Source organism: Lissotriton helveticus, chromosome 10 (assembly GCF_964261635.1).
Source record: "Lissotriton helveticus chromosome 10, aLisHel1.1, whole genome shotgun sequence".
In the NCBI taxonomy this organism is placed as follows: domain Eukaryota; kingdom Metazoa; phylum Chordata; class Amphibia; order Caudata; family Salamandridae; genus Lissotriton; species Lissotriton helveticus.
The window spans coordinates 519,694,170-519,713,036 of NC_136071.1; the positions used below are offsets into that span (position 1 = coordinate 519,694,170).

Consider the following 18,867-nt stretch of genomic DNA (forward strand, 5'->3'; position numbering starts at 1 on the left):
CAAACAATACTTTCAGGAAAACACGCAATCAGTGGCCTCCCCAGTCGTTATCTGGGAGGCTTACAAGACGGTCCTGCGCGGGCAGGCCATCTCCGTGATATCTGCCCACAAACGCGACATGGCTAAACAGGTATTGGAGCCAGAGCGAGCGGTTGACCTTGCGGAGGGAGCGCACGCTACACAAGTTTAAAGGGACCACGTATGGGAGGAGGCCAGGGCGTGAATCATGAAGACGCAACATAAGATATATGAAGTGGGGGACAAAGCTGGCAAATTGCTGGCGTGGTTAGATAAAAAAGAAAGGGCCAGACGGAGGGTAGCACAACTCAGATTGACTAACGGGGAGACGATAACAGATCCCGACGACATTGTTAAGGCCTTTGCACGCCATTATGAAACAGTCTATACCCCGTGGCCACGACAACGGTTAAGGAAAATTTAGACTTCCTAAGAGAAATACTTCTCCCAAAACTGACATTGCAATATGTACAACTACTAGAGGTGGACCTCACTGGAGAGCAAATCGCTGCAGCTAATAAGGGACTTCAGCGGGGGGAAAGCACTGGGGCCCAACGGTGTCGCAGTGGAACTGTTTAAAAGGGAGGCGAACACACTTGTGCCGCACCTGCTGAGAATGTACCAAGCCAGCCTGGTGACGGGATCGCTTCCTCGAGATCAGAGGGTGGCAACAAATATAGCAATACTTAAACCCGGCAAACCCCCCAAGAGTGCAACTCCTATCGACCGATCTCGCTCCTTAACGCGGAAGCGAAAATACAGGCTAAGGCGCTGGCGACCAGGCTGCAGCCCCATCTCATGGCACTAGTACACCCAGACCAATACGGCTTTATGCCGGGCAGAAAGACAGCAATGAACCTGCGACGGCTGCATGGTGTTATGGCTCGAGGGCCATATATCCAAGAGGAGGCGGTAATTCTCTCACTAGACCCCAGTATGGCCTTTGACCGGGTGGAGTGGCCCTTCCTTTTTGCAGTGCTGTGACATTTTGGTTTCGGACCGAAATTCTGCGCCTGGATGCAGCAGCTCTACACACAGCCACTGGCGCAGGTGGTGGTCAATGGACGCTTATCAGAGGACTTTCCGCTGGGGCGAGGAACTAGGCAAGGCTGTCCCCTCTCCCCACTGCTGTTCGCCCTGGTATTGGAGCTGCTGGCGGCGTGGATACGGAGAGACCCAGTGATTAAGGGAATGAAATGGACGGAGGGATGGGAGGACCGTGTCTCCCTTTATGCCAACGACATCTTATTGTATTTGACACACCCAATACGGTCCCTCTATTGCCTACTCAACATTTGTGCGTCCTATGGTAGGGTCTCTGGCTACTCAATCAACTGGGCTAAATCGGTGCAACATATACTTAAGGACTCTCCCCCACGCCTGCCCCGGGGAGCTGAGATACAAGTGACGCAGACCAGTTTTAAATATCTTGGAATAAATATCATGCCCCACCATGCGCAATTCATACAGCGTAATTTGCTCCCACCTCTTAGGAGGCTGAAGAGTGACGTTAAAAGCTGGCAATCACTCCCGCTGATACTGATGGGGAGGGCTGCGTTGTTTAAAATTATGGTTCTCCCTAGGTTCCTGTACGCCCTACAGAATACGCCCATGCCGGTTCTCCACTCATATTTTAAAGCCGTCGAGGCGGAGGTGGGCCATCTCTTGTGGGAGGGAAAGCCTCATCGAATAGCTATGAGTACATTAATACGGAGTTGGTATGACGGCGGTATCGCCCTGCCCAACGTTCAGCTATACTATTGGGCATCCCAGCTCATAGTGATTAATCAATGGCTCGACGCCCCACAGGACGAACCAGCTCTGCGCATGGACAGACACATTCTTGGTGCGAATGGACCCCTGGGTGCCCTATACGACAAACAAAAGAAAAACACGCTAATAGGACCCCACGGCCCACACGGTGCATGCCTGGTACATGGCACAGCGCGTACTGGGTGGGAGGGGCTGATAACTCGGCATACACCACTGTGGGACTCCCCCAGGTTCGGCAAGCTGCGCATGAGCAAAGGCGTTACAAGGTGGGACCTTATAGGCATTTCCAGAGTTGGGGACCTATGAAAAAAAGGCGAGGTGGTTCCTTTCGCACAGCTTCAGGCAACATATCAGATGGGAGGAAGTGAACAGTACCGCTATACTCAAATTAAGCACGCCCTGACGAAGGCCATACCTTCGGGAGCCGATCTGCCAGAGTCCTCTCCACTCGAGGACCGTTTGCTAACTGACTCACTATCCAAAAAGGCAATCTCATTAACATATCGAAAGTTGATCAGCAATCAGAAGGATCCCACGCAGATTATAATGGAGAGATGGCGAGCAGAGGTGGGGGAGCTGGACGAACAGGAATGGCAGGAGGCGCCGGTGTCCCAGCGGGAAGTAGCGACCCCTTCCAGATTAAAACTCGTGCAACTTCTGATACTGCACGGAACATACTTTAAGAGAACGAAACTACACAAAATAGGAAGGGCAGACACACCACTTTGCCTGAGGGTTTGCAGGCTCACTGGTACTTTCTACCACACAATGTGGGATTGTCCCCACATTACACAATACTGGAGGGCGGTTATGGTGACAATCACCCAGGTGTGTGGGTTCGAGGTCCCCCCTGAAACTCGGAGGTGCTTGCTTAATGTATGGGAGCCCACAGATCTAAACCATGCAGCACAGGATTGGGCAACACTCGCCATCGCACTAGCCAAATGGAACATCGCACAACACTGGGGAGCCCTAACACTACCCTCCCACCGGCAGTGGTGTTGTGACCTTGATAGCGCCATGGTGGCAGAAAAGGCAGTCTTTATTAATAGGGGATGCCCCCAAAAATGGACATGAGTGTGGGGGTAATGGAACGCTTTTCGGGGGAATATATGTGCCCCTCCACCCGAAGACTTAGATCCGGACTTGAGTGACTAAAAACCCAAAAACGGGCACACCAGGAAAATTTCCCAAGCGAGGCAAGGGATTTCGACGGCTGTTCGGCGGTGGGATGTTATGTTATGTTAAGATGAATTTATTGAGCGCACGGACACCAGAAGGTTTCATGGCGCTAGTCGAATGAATGTTTGATGCAGGGACCAGGTTAATAAGACTGCCCAAAGAGCCATGTTTTCAGAGCCTTTCTAAAGCCCAGTAGGTTGTCACAGTTCCTGTAAAAAAGGGGGAATGAGTTCCAGAGCCTAGGTGCCAAAAAGGCGAACCTCCGTCCACCCTGTCTTTTTAGTTTGATGGTAGGGGTGATGAGAAGATGGAGGTGGGCAGACCGAAGGTTGCGCATAGGGGCATGTTTAATAATCTGATTATTAAGAAACTTAGGGCCCGCACAGTGTAATGTTTTAAGGACTATGCAACCTGTCTTAAAGGCGGTGCGTTGTGCTATTGGCAGCCAATGCAGTTTAGACAATAGGGGCTGGCTGATTGCCATCTCAGTTGTTTGTAAATCAGTCTCGCCGCCTGATTCTGTATTATTTGGAGACGGTTAAGCAGACCCTAGGGAAGGCCGATGTAAAGGGAATTAGAAAAGTCGAGACGTGAGAGCACCAGAGCTATAACCACCTGAACCAGAGCTTGATGGGATAGCAAGTATGAGATTTTCCTTATTTTACGCAGCTGGAAAAGGCTGGAGGAGACCACGGCCCCCACATGTCCTCTGAGTGAGAAAACAGAGTCTAGAGTCACCACAAGATTTTTTACTGAGGGGGAAGGGACAGGGGGTGGGCCTAATTCGCCTGGCCAAAAATGGAGTCCCCAACAAGTAGAGCTCTTCCCAGGCAACACCAATTCTGTCTTGCCTGGGTTGAGCTTCAGTTGATTCAAGTCCATCCAACGCTGAATGTGAAGCATTGTGGATTGGAATTCGACAACAGCATTAGAGGAAGCCAGAGAGAAAACAAGCTGAAGATCGTCAGCGTAGTTGAAGACAGTTGTTCTCATTGCTTTGAGTGAGTAAATCAGGGGCCTGATGTAAAGGTTGAACAATAGTGGTGAAAGGGACCAGCCCTGTGGAACCCCACAAGAAGTGGACAGATTGGGGGCAGTGTAGTCCCCAAGACGCACTACTTGGGATCTGTCAGTAAGAAAGGACTTTATCCACTTAAAGGCAGCGCCCCGGATGCCGGCTTGTTCAACACGGTTCAACAAGATGGTGTGGTCGACCGCGTCGAACGCCGCCGACAAATCCAGGAGCAGAAGTGCCTGCGGGAGCCCCATATCAGCATTGGCCCTCAAAGTGTCCAACACCGCCAGTATAACTGACTCCGTGGAGTGGGCAGGACAGAATCCCGCTTGGTTAGGCTCGAGGTAATCAGATTTCTCGATGAAGTTAGAGAGGCACCTCGCCACGTGGGCCTCCAAGACTTTAGCACAGAAGGGGAGGAGGGAGATAGGGCGGTAATTTGATGAGTTAGAGGGATCAGCTCCTGGCTTCTTAAGAAGAGGAACCAATGTGGCATTTTTGAAGGTTCTAGGTACTTCTCCCTTACTGAGGGATTCATTGAGGAAGGGAAGAATACGGTGAGGGAGGGCCGAGAAGATATCCCTCAAAACCGAGGGAGGGCAGCAGTCCTTAGGAGAGCCCGACTTAACTCGGGACATTAACTCCAGTAAGGTGTCAGGACTTATAGCTGTAAATTGGTTCATAGTTGAAGAGTTATTAGCAATGTCGTCTACTGATTTCACATGGGCAGAGATAGGAATACTGGCCCTGATGATTTCATTTTTTCCACAAATAAGTGTTTCAATGAGTTACACAACTTTTGAGTGGGGGCCTGACAGGGAGACATTCTGTCATTCCTGCTGAGGTAATTTACAATCCTGAAAATCTCTCTAGATTTATTAGGGGAAGCAAGGATTCTTATGGAGAAATACGAGGCTTTAGCGGCCAATAATATTTTCTTGTAGTCTCTACGAGCCGACAGATAAAGCTGTCTATCTTCGCTGTCATAACAGTGCCTCCATTTCCTCTCCAGCTGACGGAGCACTAGTTTGAGTTTTCAGTTTACTGGTGACCCATTTATGGGCTTCAGCGCATCTGGCCCGTGAGAATTTAATAAGCGGAGCGTGAATATCACTGGCCGCCAATAGCCAATCAGTGATATCTTTCTCCCTGGAATCAACACTAGAGTAGGAGTTAACAATGGGGATGGAGCTCGCTAGTGTGTTAATGAATTCCTGGGTATTAAGTGTTCTTCACATTCTGGTCAAGCCTCCCTCCGCCTTAGGAGTCTTAACCCTGCCACTGAAAGAAACAGTAAATTCGATCAGATGGTGATCAGACCATATACAGGGAGATGTAATAGGTGGCGAGAGTTTAAGGTTAAGAGACCAAACTTGGTCCAGGATGTGGCCCTTATCGTGGGTAGGGGCAGTAAGATGTTGGACCAGGTTGATGTTGGAGAGCAGTTCAGACAGTTCAGCCGACTGAGGCCCTCCGCGCACGTCGTTGAACCAATAATTCAGGTCCCCGATAAGTAGGACTCTGGCATGGTTCATGACGGAGATTGGCTATTTGTTCACTGAGGGATAGGGGAAAGGACGGCATGGACTGGGGAGGGCGGTAAATAAGCACCAAAGCCAAAGATCCCAAATTAGTGTTGAGCTTGATGACGATGTTCTCCACCTCTGGCAAGACCAGAGAGGTCAATGTGCTGAACTTATGGCTTTTGTGTATACTAGCAGCAACTCCCCCTCCCGTTTTCCCTACAGGCCGGTTAGCAAACAAGATGTAATAGTCAGAAGGGAGTGCTGCTAGGATATCTGGCGTAGAGTCCTGCGTGAGCCAGGTTTCAGAGATCAGGAGGACATCCGGTTTAACAGATAATAACAGCAAACATATGTCCAGTTGGAGCTTCACCAGAGAACGGGTGTTAAGGTACAGGACCTGGAGAGAGGTCGAGTTACCTGCAGTTGAGTAATTAGTGGGGGAGATAAAGGGCGTTACAGACAAAGGAATGGGATGATCCACTTGATCATGAAGAATGCTATGGGCTTTTATACGAGCAAGAGCTTCATTAGTTAATGCAGCTTGGGAGTGCACTAGCGATCTGAGTTCCGCCGGAGAGTAGGTGATAATTCGACCAGGGTTCATGGCCCCTGGGCCCGGTCGGGCAACTGTATTAATGTTTCGACGTATTGTGTACGGAGTTATTGCGTGTTACACTATGTCAATTGATCTCTGTAAACGTCAATGTTTGTGCACTACTCTACTCGATGTGTATAATATTGACAATAAAATATTTATTAAAAAAAAAAAAAAAGAATGCCGTTGGGGCCAGGTGCTTGGTTTTCTTTCATCCCACCTATTATTATTTTTAACATTTCCTCATTTATAGATTCGATTATTGATACATTTTCATCTCAAGGGTTTTCTTTCTCCATGTTCTCACAACTTATGTCGGTGGAGTTGACTGAAATAGTCTGTGGCACATTATTACCCATGTCAGTTTCTGGCAGAGCCCCTTACACCTTGGAAATGAAGCTAGCCCATCCTGTTTCAGAGATAATTGCACTGTTTGCCCTCATGCTGCCATGTTCCAAGTCATTAATTATTCCCTGGAAGGTTTTTGAGTTAGTTGGAAGGAAAGTCAACTTGTAAACAAACGCTCAACAGATTTTCGCATACGCTAATCTACACATGCATATTTGCTCGTGTTAAAATGGAGTTTCTGGGAGTATGAATTCCAGGCCTATTTCCATAAATTTGTGTCAGTTCGTGAAAGACGTAAATCTGCACTAATGCAAGGGCATATACCATAAATGCATGTTAATGACTCCCCGCCCCCTCCTCTTTATTTTAAGGAGTGGCCCTGGGGGATGTGGTCCCAAGGTACAAACAAGGATCGGGAAGGATGGTAGTGTGCCCCCACCCTTAAATAAAAAAATAATAATTAAAACAGCCCTGGGGGATGGGGTCTCAAGGGCCAAATAAGGCTCGGGGAGGGGGGGACGGGGGGAACAATGTGTCTTCTCTCTCCTTTAATAAAAAGAAAAAAAGGCTCTGGGCGATGGGGTACCCAGGCTTAATAAGGCTCAAGGAGGGGGCATCTTGCTCCCCATCCCCTTTAAAAACATAAGGCCCTGGGGAATGGGGTCCCCAGGGCCTAATGAGGCTGGGGGTAGGGGGTCACTTGGTGCTCTCTCCTTTAAAAAACATAAGGCCCGGTGGCAACCCCCCCGCTATGAGCGGTGGGGATTGGTTTCACGCATGGTAATAAAATATTACTTTACGTTAAAAACCTTAGAAATTTACTGAAAAAAAAAACAAAGATTAAAGTAACCTTATAGTTAGGTGAATATGTCAGTGAAAACATTAATGCTTTGAACAACAAAAATCACAAATTCACCATTTATAGTTAGCAGAGATAGCAATAACTTGCCCCCAGTCATGCACTGCTTATGACCACACATATTACATCACTTATAATTGGTTCTATAACATAATTTACGACATCTCAAATGACAATTGATACCGGGGTTCAATTTACTATAACTGATAATGTTCTGTGTTTTTTTTGGGTTCAAAACTTTAATGTTGTAACTGACATATCCACCTACCTATAACATTACTTTAACCTTTGTGTTTTTTCAGTGAATATATGCGTGTGAGTGTATATATATTTACACATGTAGTCATTTTCTCTCTCTCTCACTCTTATAATATATATATATATATATATATATATATATATATATATATATATATATATATATATATATATATATATATATATATATATTTTCATATTCCTGGTGGGGAACATAAAATGGAGCACTCGAGGAGTTGCATGTGATTAAAGATTTATTTGGAAGGTACAGAAAAGCTAATGTGAGCGAAACGTTTCAACCAAAGCAGCCCTAACCGCTCATTCATGTTTCCTGCCCTGCCCTGCACCATCAGGGCAGCAGTGGGCATGGCAAACACTCAAAGGTCAAATTTACTTATCTAAATCCAGTCCTGGAACATTTGGGGAAAGATGAAGTTTCCCCCAAATATTTCAGGAGGCTTATTAACTATTCCAACTGTAGTCCTAGAATATTTTGGTGAAAGTTATACATTCCCTAATTATTTAAAAGTAGTAATTTTGAATTGGAGAAAGTGCTAACCAGAGGGTGCAGCACAGGGCACGACACAATCCTGTCTTTGCCACAGCCAGTAATTAGTTCTTTCTTTGCTTTAGAACTCTAGGCAGAAGCTCCAGTGGTGCAATGTGGGAATCACATTCTTTTGTCGTTCTTTAGGTAACTTGAATTTAATTAATTGCTTTAGGTCTCCCATCCTACATGGCAGAATTAGATCTACAAATTAACAACGTGGTTCCTTCAACAAACCTATTATCCAGCATTAAGTTGTTTCAGCTTAGCTCTTAAATGTTGGTATATTTTTATGAGGGCTCTCAAGGTTAGGGGTTGGCAACCGAGACGAACACCCACTGTGAAGCTGCATGCTGATGGATACTGTCACCATTCCTTCAAATCATAAATACTTGCAGGTCTAGATGCCCATCTTGGCTGCTAGCGAGAAATTTGAAGGGAGAGTATTTAGGGCAGGATCGCTGGCTCCTGCACTCAACATATGCTTATGAGCATGCTGCTCTCCAAATCCAGCCTGTGTCCAATTACCGATCAGCCTGAGACTGAAAAAACTTTCAGATGTACTACTTGAACAAGAAGGCTTCTTGCAACGGAAGAAGAGGATATCAGCACTGCAAGGGATCCCTGGACTAAATGACTGAAAAACTAATGTGTTTACCAGAAACATTTGAATGATCCATGCATTACAGAATTCTGTGCTGCCTTTGCTCTTAATTTCTTGACTCCAGCTTGCTACACTCCCTGACATGGCAGGATTTTACCATTATCCTGTTGCTGCCAGTCTGTCCCTCATTCTCTTTCTAGACCCACAGAACACACTACCACTTCAGCAAATCTGCCATCTTTAATGCGCTGGAATTGCTGCGTCATCACTCTTCATCGCCATGTTGCCTTTTCCCTATTTCTGCCGTGGAAGCGACCTTATTGTTAGGAAACTTGCTCAGCACCCTAGGATACCTTCATTTGGGCTCCACTGTGACAGTATATAGTTCTTTGTTTCCTCGCACTAACTTCTCTTTTGCTAGATAAAGGAAAAATAAGGGATTTCATTTAATATACCTTTCTTCTTCTATAGAACAGAACTAGAGAGCTCGGATAAAGTATATTGGCAGGTCTGTCCTTATTTTCCTTTTTGGAGGTACCTCACCAAGTCTACTAAGAGGTTCTGAGCTCTGAGGTAAGAGGCAATCTCCTCTAACATCAGGGTGGATATCCCTGCATAGACTGTCCACAGGCACCTCATGTAAGCCCATACCATTATTCCCCTTCTCGCCTCAGGTTTTTTATCCCTCTCGAAAACAGTCATCCCTAGCCACTATGGTGAGCAGACCTCGTTATTACTTAAAAACATAAGCATTTTGTGTAAGCTCATGTAATAAAAGAATAGAGTGTTTCTTAATATAGACTATTAAGATACTGCAGTAAAAGTTTACTGACTGTATTATGTTGCTAAAAACGTCAAAGGTATTAATTATGAGACTTTTATTTGCTTTCGGGAAATTCATTTGATGATACTGCAGAAATTGTTATTTTGACCATTATGTAAAAGCGTGGCACTTGACAGTGACGGAATCTTTGAATATGATCGTATTCTGTGGGAACGGCAAAGTTCATGTTTCTTTGTGTAAGAACAGATGATAGTTGGTGGTGTATGAATGAACACATTATAGTTTGTTTTCGCATATAAGAAGAGTAGTTGAAAATAAGGTAAGTGCATCCCAATGGAGTGTGGGAACTGGAGTGATACACCTGGGGAGGGGGTGTATAATCAGCTTTCTTACCTATGATTTGCATTGGCACCATTTTCCAGAAGAAACTTGACCATCTGCTGGTGACCTGCGCTGGTGCAATGGAAGAGGGCAGTCCACCCATGGCAGTCCTTTATTTCCAGCTCAGCTCCCTGCTGCAAGAGGAGTCAAGAACTAGTGTCACTGCAGTAACCTTCCTCAGTGACCAATCTGATGTTAGCTATCGAGGAACACAAGGTCAGTCAGGATGTGGAAAGCATGCAGCCTACCATTATGAGCCACAACTATTATGATTAGCCACAAGTTCGACAAACACAATTTTTTCTCTGAAGTAGACAACTAGAAATCCTGGTCATGGAATATGCTCAAGCTCTAAAGGAATGAACAGTAGGTTTTTAAAAAACAATACTCTTATCACAAGAGTACATTCATGCATTCCTAAAACCTTCCGCACTATTTTTCATAATTTTGTTCGACATAAATAGTGTTCAATGTAATCAGTCTATAGCCTATCCCAAAACTTCTGCCTTATCCAATTTTATTTACAGTATTAAAAAAACAGCTCCACCATAATTCATTAAGAGCCTCTTAAAATGCATCACAAGTGTGAATATGTGAAACCTGTTGATCCCTGTTTATCATGTTGAAAGCTTTTAATGGTTGGACAGTAAAGTGGCAGACATCTTAGATAAGAGTGCAGAAATTATATTAGCTTATTTTTATTGCAGGTATGCATGTCAATTGGCCATGATCAAGGTGTTTCCTATTTGCTGCAATGAGTTAACACTAGCTGCTTGCAAGGCAAACTTAGCAGGTAAGATTTGTCTGCAATACTGAAAGTAGTTCATACATTTTCAAGGACAATGTGACTAAATTCACCCACAGTTTGTGTCACTCTCCCTTTCAACAAGGCAAACAACTTTAAGAAAGGACACATTCTTGTTCCTGGAAAAAGCATGCCATTGACACTTGAGTTAAATGATTTTGCAGTCTCTGATGTTCTTTGACCCCCGTCTTCAATATAAGGCTATACCCTAAACTTACCTGCAGAAGGAAATAAGCAACACTCTCGTTCCCACAACTTGATGCAAGCATCAAAGGGGTCTGCCCTTCTGGTGTGCCGATATTCACACCCACGCCAGCCTCAAGGAGCAAGTTAACAACAGTATCATGGCCGATGTAGGAGGCATACATCAGAGGAGTCCAGCCTCCACAATTCTTTTGATTCATATTCAGATCACCCCTGCGGAGTCACAAACAGATGACACACGTTTAGAAATGTATTCCAGTGAATATCATAACTGAAAACACTGAATTCACAGTGGCCTGTTAACTCATAGTCAGAGAAAGAAACTGCACACAGGCTTATGAATGATCATGTATTAACATAAGCAGCTGTAGTGCAAGCTTCCACTGACACCGACAATGGAACAATACTGGCTGTTGGAGGTGACGATTCCTTCATTCAAACCAGGGCCGGACTGGGAACCAAAACCGGCCCTGGCAAAGTGCTCGGCCGGCCCCCCGAGGCTTTGCCAGGGCCGTTTTTCGGCCGATTTTGTTACAGGCCGATTTTGCAGCTATGCTGCAAAAACGGCTCCACAACGAGCAGTAGTACAAGTTTCTTTAAGACACAGGCACAGTAAACCTAACTCAGTAAAAGTATGCATACAGAAGTAGAAACAGGTGAACACAAGTAGAGGTGTCAGCTTCCAAAGATAGACCATTTATAGCACTGATTAAAACAGAAGAGGCATTATTCAAAAGAAATTACAATAAACTGTATCTTAATATCTGACAAATCTATGAAGTGGACCGGTGGTAAATGTCAGTGGGTAGATTCTGGAATTAGCACCCGGCAAAAAATTAGAGGAGCTTGAAAAGTGTGCATTATCTGAGAAAGGGTCTTGCAAGACAAAAAAATTAGATTAGAATTGTAAAGTGCTGGAATCCAATTCAGACATATGCCGCAATTATAAGATACTAGATTCGGATTTTACATGCAACTCCAAGATCTTAAAAAGGAATAATTAGTCATGCAACGATTCAAAAAGATGTTGTGTATAACAAAATCCTAAATTATGCCCTTAAGGTTCAAGGACTAAGACAGGGGCCTTCTCAACACAGACAGTATAAATAGGACAGGATGGAAATATTGTAAGAAAAGCTGTACTGAACTGTAATTCCACCATCTGAGAAAAAAACATTTAATTGGATTAATGAATCATACAGAATGATTTTTATAAATAAATTTAGAACAGCAGGCCTCCTACTGCAAAGTAATATTGCAAACTTCCTGGGAATCTCCCAGATGGATAGTATTTGCGTTTTTTGTAATTTGTGTATACAGAAACTAAAACATGTTTTATTCATCCGTCCCGCCTACTTCAGCTCCACAGAAGATTTTTATGAAAAATTGCTATCAATTAAACATTCCTTCGGTTTTATATGAACTCCACCAACACTGTTTGATAGCTATATTATTGTGTTTTTTCTGTAACTATTTATTATGTAAATGTTTGTAGATATTCTTCAAAGGTCTTCATAAAAATTAATAACTTTGAATGAAAGCCACGTCTTAGGTTTATCTTTGAAGGCTGCAAATTTCAAGGTAAAGGGAGCTGAAGAACAGAGAAGTTCCAAAGTCATAGGTCCTGTGGAGGAGTTGGCTCTGTGGCTCACTGGGCTGAGTGCAAGTCTTGCTTTGGTAAATAGTTGAGATGTACAAGTTCGGAGCTTGCATTCCATGAGTCAGTCTGGGTTCTTGCATAAAGGGACAGATGTGCACATGTGATCAGACAAATACATCACTCACAGACTAACCGAACCAATGGCTGAAGTGGCCTGATCCACTGCCCCGTGCGGTCATGGATAAAAGTAGATTGTAAATAATGCTCATACAGACCATGGCAGAAGACAGTCAACCCAAAATCGTGCCATGTATGGCTGTCATTCATACCTATGCGGTTTGGGGCAGCCTTTTCCTGTCACTGGTCTATAAGAGGGTAATTTACACACCAATTCCATCCAGTACAAGATTCTGTCAGACAACTAAACCTCTCATGCCCTCGCACATAATTCACAGGTGGAAGATGTAGAAATCAGGCTCTGTATATACTATACCAAAGTAAGGTATAGTGTGCACAGGGTCCAGTGGAACCTCAAAGGTAAGCAGAGGTAAAAGTAGATAATACCTTATTCTCCATTTGTGGTAGTGTGGGTTGAAGGAAGATGGAATCTGACTACATGGTTGCCCCCACTTTTTTTCTGGTGTTTTGATGGTTTTTGACTTGGTTTGACTGGGATCCTGCTATTCAAGGCCCCAACCTATCTGCTTTCCTCTCTAAAATGATTGCATGTACAGATTGGTTACTGGGTTACCCTTGTGAGTCCCTAGTATATGGTACCTTAGGTACCAAGGGCATAGGTACCCCAGAGGCCTACCAGGGGCTGAAGCATGTATTATGCCACCCCTGGGAAGCCTTCCAAAATGGCACCACAGGTCTGCTACTGCAGCCTGGGTAAGGTGGTGCATGCACCCCTTACTAAGATATAGGTTACCTATATCTACTTTTAATCTTTGACACATATAAACCTTTAAGTCACTCCTATGGCAGGCCTTATCAATTCTGAAGGCAGAGTGCTTGGTTTTGTGTGAGAGGGTGCCCATGCATGAGCAAGATACCTCTGTAGCTTTCGGAATCTATTCTATGAGGCTGTTCTGTGATGCAGCCAGACTATATACACTTAAGTGCATTATAACCTCGCGGTAAATGTTAACTTTGGAATAGCTGCTTGGAAACATGTTGTGTTTGGTGTCAAACACTTTGGAATCCTACCACCCCCCGTTCCCGTCCCCCGCCAGTCCTGGCGGCGGGGGTAGAATTCCACCCTTCTAGAGGGAGAAGACATGTACACACTTACCTAACCGGTAATAGTTGAAAAGAGCCCTGGCATCGCAAAATGGATGCCACAGGTCTGACCTCCTGCTGCTGGAAGAAACTCGAGGGGAGGCCTGGACAATATGTTTCCTGTCACAGGGAGGTGTAAACACCTCCCAGACAGGCTTTAGTGTATTGGGGCTGGGTGGGTGCATTCATAGAATGCTTTTCAGACAGTGCTGGGGGGCACACTTGGTGTCCCTGTGCATACCCCAGTTCAAACCGGTTGCAGGGGCACTCAGCCCCTGCTCTGGCGCGAAACTGGATAAACGGAAAGGGATGTAACCACCCCCTCCCTGGATCCTCCCATAGATGGGTCCCCAGAATATGTCCAACCCCCTAACTTAGTCTAAGTATGGGACCCCAGTCCTTAGTACTTCAGATTACACCCGGAGGAAACTCTGCAACATATATCCTGGAATTTCGACATTCTACACGACTAGAAGATGGAAGACTCTCCCTTGTGGTCAAGGAGTGATTCCCCTGCTCAAGCAGGCACCAAGAAGCATCTTGCCGGTCTGCATTTCCGAGGCTCCCGCCGAACCCCTAAGTATTTGCCACTCAGGACACGGACTTCCAGACTTCCCAGAGGCTGACCCGAGATCCCAGCAAAGCTGAGACCTGCAACCTTCATGAGAGACATGGGACCGGAACTCCTGGACACTGTGCACATTTGCTAGTGCATCCACTTCCCAAGCTTTCCCGAAGTTGTGCATTGGGCTACTTGTAGTCCAAGCCCCGAGCACCATCTGCACCGAAGATTGTGGGCCTACACTCCATGAGTGTTCCGTGGGCCCGCTTCTAGCAGTTCCGCTCGAGGTTCCTTCGCAATCCCTGGTCCGTCCGACTGGTGGGTCCCCACGAAGGTAACTCTTCTGTTTCTTGGGCTTCCCTGGTTGCTCCAGACGTGCCCTGACTCCCCTCCAAAGGGTGAGTCCCTCAGACCTTGCTGGTCGGCACCAAAGCCAATCTTTGCTTTCTGCATGGGTTGCTGTTGCCAAGGCTTGTTGGGTCCAATCCGGAAACCGACACCGCAGCACTCGACATCCTTCATGGGCAGCTCGAATCCAGCTCCTGGTCGTCCTCGACGCCTCCTGGTCCTCATGGCTGAAGAGTCAAGCTTCACCTTCTTCACCTGAAATCACCCGACATCGGTGGGCATCTTCTCCTCGCCTTCCTGGTCACTGGCAAATGACCCAGACTCTGTCCCCTCTGCTTTCAGGTTCTTCACATCTCCGATCCACCCGGACACTTTCCACTTGGACGCCAGCAGCACTTTGCAGCAGCTCTCTATTGAAATTGACGACGAAACCAGACACGAAAAGACATCTATGCACCCGGCTTCCCTGGGTGAGGTAACTCGAGTACTCTGGTGCTCCTGTGGGTGTTGACTCTAGAACCTCCTAGTTCTAAAGGGGTTTGCTCCAAGTCCTTTTCTAATTGTCCTTAATCTTTAAAATTCCTACCGCGACTTTCCCCATAGAAGTTAATGGTGATTTGCGGCTGTGTTTAGACACTGCACGCGTCCCCCGTGGGTCCCCTGTGTCACTACCTTGGGTGGTTCCTGGTGGCACTAGCGGTTCTAAAGGCTCTAGGCCTTGTATCTATGTCAGTCGTGGTTCTTATACCACTTTCTTAATATATGGTTTGATACGCCACTAGGGCTCAACGTATATTGTGCTAATTTACTGTGTGCTAAATAAGTTTAATGAATGTACTTTTGCCTCTAGCCTCATAAAGAGACTAGAGGGATGTGTTTAGAATAAATAGATATAAATAAATAGATATAAATATATATACATATATATATATATATTAATTCAAAATCCCGACTCCCTTCTCGGTAAGGAAACACACGGACAACATCTTGCTGAAGACGCGTTTTATTACAGACTCCCAGCAAAAAACTCGACGCGTTTCAGGAGTTCACCTCCCTTTCTCACGAGTAAAAGTGTCAGTGATTCCGATACGTTTTTTAAACAAACATGTGATTCAGTGAAAAATAAACATAGAAAGCAGACTCCCGCTGCTACCAAAACGTGATTTGATAATAAGAGGAAACTTATATAATTAAATTTCTTTGTTCAGCCCTTTTATGCATTCCTGATAATTCTCATTACTTGGTGACAATTAATAGACGCCATTTACATGTTTTACAATCGGTTCATGACAAAATGTCAAATTAAAGTTAATAACGTTAATGTTCAAAACCCTAGACTATCGCTAGTCCATATACAACGTTATTTCCAAATTTCTTTGACCTTTTCATTATACTCCTAGTGGAATTATTTTTGGTCCGTATAATCTCAATAATTTATTCGTGCTAGGCATATTTTGCTCTTTCTCGGTTTCCCAGCTTTTACGTGTCCTCCTACCAACCCTCACTGTAGGGTGTATACTACTTCATAAAAATAGCCATTAGACTAGTATGCCTCCTTGTCTATGATACTTTCATCCTGGGAATTCCTTCCTAACCGTACTTTTGCCCCAGTGGGCTTATATTATCAATGTCACATTATGTATTTTATTTTGTCCATCTACATTCAGGCTGATACTTTTCTTCATTTCTTCCTCTTCTTCATTTCATAGGTATCTATGTTAAAACAGAAACAATATATATTAACCCCTTATCAAATAATACTCTAACACCCTGTGAAAAATGAAAAAACTGTTTCAATCATAATAGGGATACAAAATGTATGCACATCAGCATCTAAATCCTCATTCCTAGAGTGGTTCGTATATTGTGGTTATCTTGTAAATTGGCTTCAGCACATACATTCTCTCAAACATCTATTGGCTAAATCATCATTAGTTCTCTCTCAGAATATAAGTTAACATAAATTATTTCTCGTCCCCTTACACATTATTTTTCTCCTTGTTGTTCCAGGTCAGTAGTATTCCAATGTGACAATAACTCTATGCTTTAACCTAGATGAGTTTCTAATTCCTCATCGTAGTTATGCCCAATTGGCGCTGTCGTTTGGTATTTGATAATCAACCTGGACTCCAATCTACGGAGTCTTTGTATTCTGTTGCCCCCTCTGTCATCATGTTTGATCTTGTCCAGGACACAAAATCTCAATAAGTTTGGGTTCTGATGATGTTCCTCCTGAAAATGCCTCGCCATAGGATAAGCTTTGTCACAGTTTTTTATGGCTCTCAAATGTTCTAAAATTCTGATTTTGGCTTTATGTTTTGTACTGCCTATGTAGGCCTTATCACATGGGCAAAACAAAGCATATACGGCAAACTCCGTATTGCACGAAGTGTGTTCTTGTATCACAAAAGGTTCCATTTTCGGGGAAAGTCTTGCCTCCTTGCAGTTCTTACTATTCTTGCAAGCTTTGCAACTCCTACATGGAAAAAATCCTTGTATTCCTTTTACTCTTTCTTTCCCCGTTGTGATAGCACTGCACAACACGTCCTTCAATGATTGTGGTTTTTTTTAAAGTTATTTGAGGATAAGTCTCCACATATTCTGCAATTTCAGGATCAGTCTGCAGAATTGGCCAAAGTGTTTTTAGGCTGCGTTGATCATAAAAGCTTGATTGCTATATGTGGTGATAAAACGTGTTTTGTTATTTACACTGTCCTCCTCCATTTTATCTTTGCAGATTAACAGAGACTCTCTACTTCTTTCTGCCACAATATTTTTGGCTCTGGTGATTATTTTCTCGGTATATCCTCTAGCTCTAAATCTTTCAACCATCACACTTTCTTCGTTCTTAAAACTTTGAGCAGTGCTACAATTTCGTTTTGCTCTGAGGAGTTCTCCTATTGCTATGCTTTGTACCAACGAGCTTTGATGACAGCTTCTGGCATGTAGCAGGCTATTGCCTGCTGTCTCTTTCCTGTGGAGGGAACTTTCCAATTTATTGTTCTCAACACTTAATCTCAGATCAAGGAAGTCTAGGCTATTCTTGGCCCATTGGCTTGTGAATTTCAGATTGAATACATTGCAGTTGAGCTCACCTACAAAGGTGTTAGCTTCCATCTCTGAGCCTGACCACACAATAAAAATGTCATCAATGCATCTTACCCATTTGATGACCTTTTCTTTGTACCATGATGACCTGTACACTACTTCCTCCTCCCAATGTCCCATGAACAAACCAGCAAAGCTAGGAGCAAAGCAAGTCCCCATAGATGTTCCAAGGACTTGCCTATAGATTTTAGAATCAAAGAGGAAGTAGTTTTGGGTCAGACACAATTCCATTATCTTGAGGAGCATTCGAGGAGCATTCGAGTGTGGTGAAAGTAGGAGATTGATCTCCTAGAGAGAAAATGTTTGCAGGCTGTCAGACCTAGTGTGTGGGGAATGCATGTATATAACCCCACTACATCCAATGACAGTAATGAATAACTGTCATCCCATTGTAATGACTCGATGAACTTAAGAAATTCTCCCGAGTCTTTTATGTAGGATGGCAGATCTTGTACCCAACACTGCAGAAAAAAGTCCACATATTGTGAAGCGTTCTCCAGTGTTGGGTACAAGATCTGCCATCCTACATAAAAGACTCGGGAGAATTTCTTAAGTTCATCGAGTCATTACAATGGGATGACAGTTATTCATCACTGTCATTGGATGTAGTGGGGTTATATACATGCATTCCCCACACACTAGGTCTGACAGCCTGCAAACATTTTCTCTCTAGGAGATCAATCTCCTGCTTTCACCACACTCGAATGCTCCTCGAATGCTCCTCAAGATAATGGAATTGTGTCTGACCCAAAACTACTTCCTCTTTGATTCTAAAATCTATAGGCAAGTCCTTGGAACATCTATGGGGACTTGCTTTGCTCCTAGCTTTGCTGGTTTGTTCATGGGACATTGGGAGGAGGAAGTAGTGTACAGGTCATCATGGTACAAAGAAAAGGTCATCAAATGGGTCAGATACATTGATGACATTTTTATTGTGTGGTCGGGCTCAGAGATGGAAGCTAACACCTTTGTAGGTGAGCTCAACTGCAATGTATTCAATCTGAAATTCACAAGCCAATGGGCCAAGAATAGCCTAGACTTCCTTGATCTGAGATTAAGTGTTGAGAAC

At 44.4% G+C, this 18,867-nt stretch overlaps 1 protein-coding gene across 3 annotated transcripts in view; it reads right to left on the bottom strand.

Annotated features, from left to right (window-relative positions):
- The window catches only part of ANKS3 (ankyrin repeat and sterile alpha motif domain containing 3), a 134,093-nt gene that overhangs the window by 91,502 nt on the left and 23,724 nt on the right, over positions 1-18,867 (bottom strand). For all 3 annotated transcript variants that reach the window (XM_078663035.1, XM_078663033.1, XM_078663034.1), the window contains exons 3-4: positions 10,914-11,112; positions 9,903-10,024 (exon numbers count right to left, since the gene is read on the bottom strand). In XM_078663035.1, coding sequence (XP_078519161.1) covers positions 9,903-10,024; positions 10,914-11,112 — 321 coding nt within the window. The remainder of the gene's footprint in view (positions 1-9,902; positions 10,025-10,913; positions 11,113-18,867) is intronic.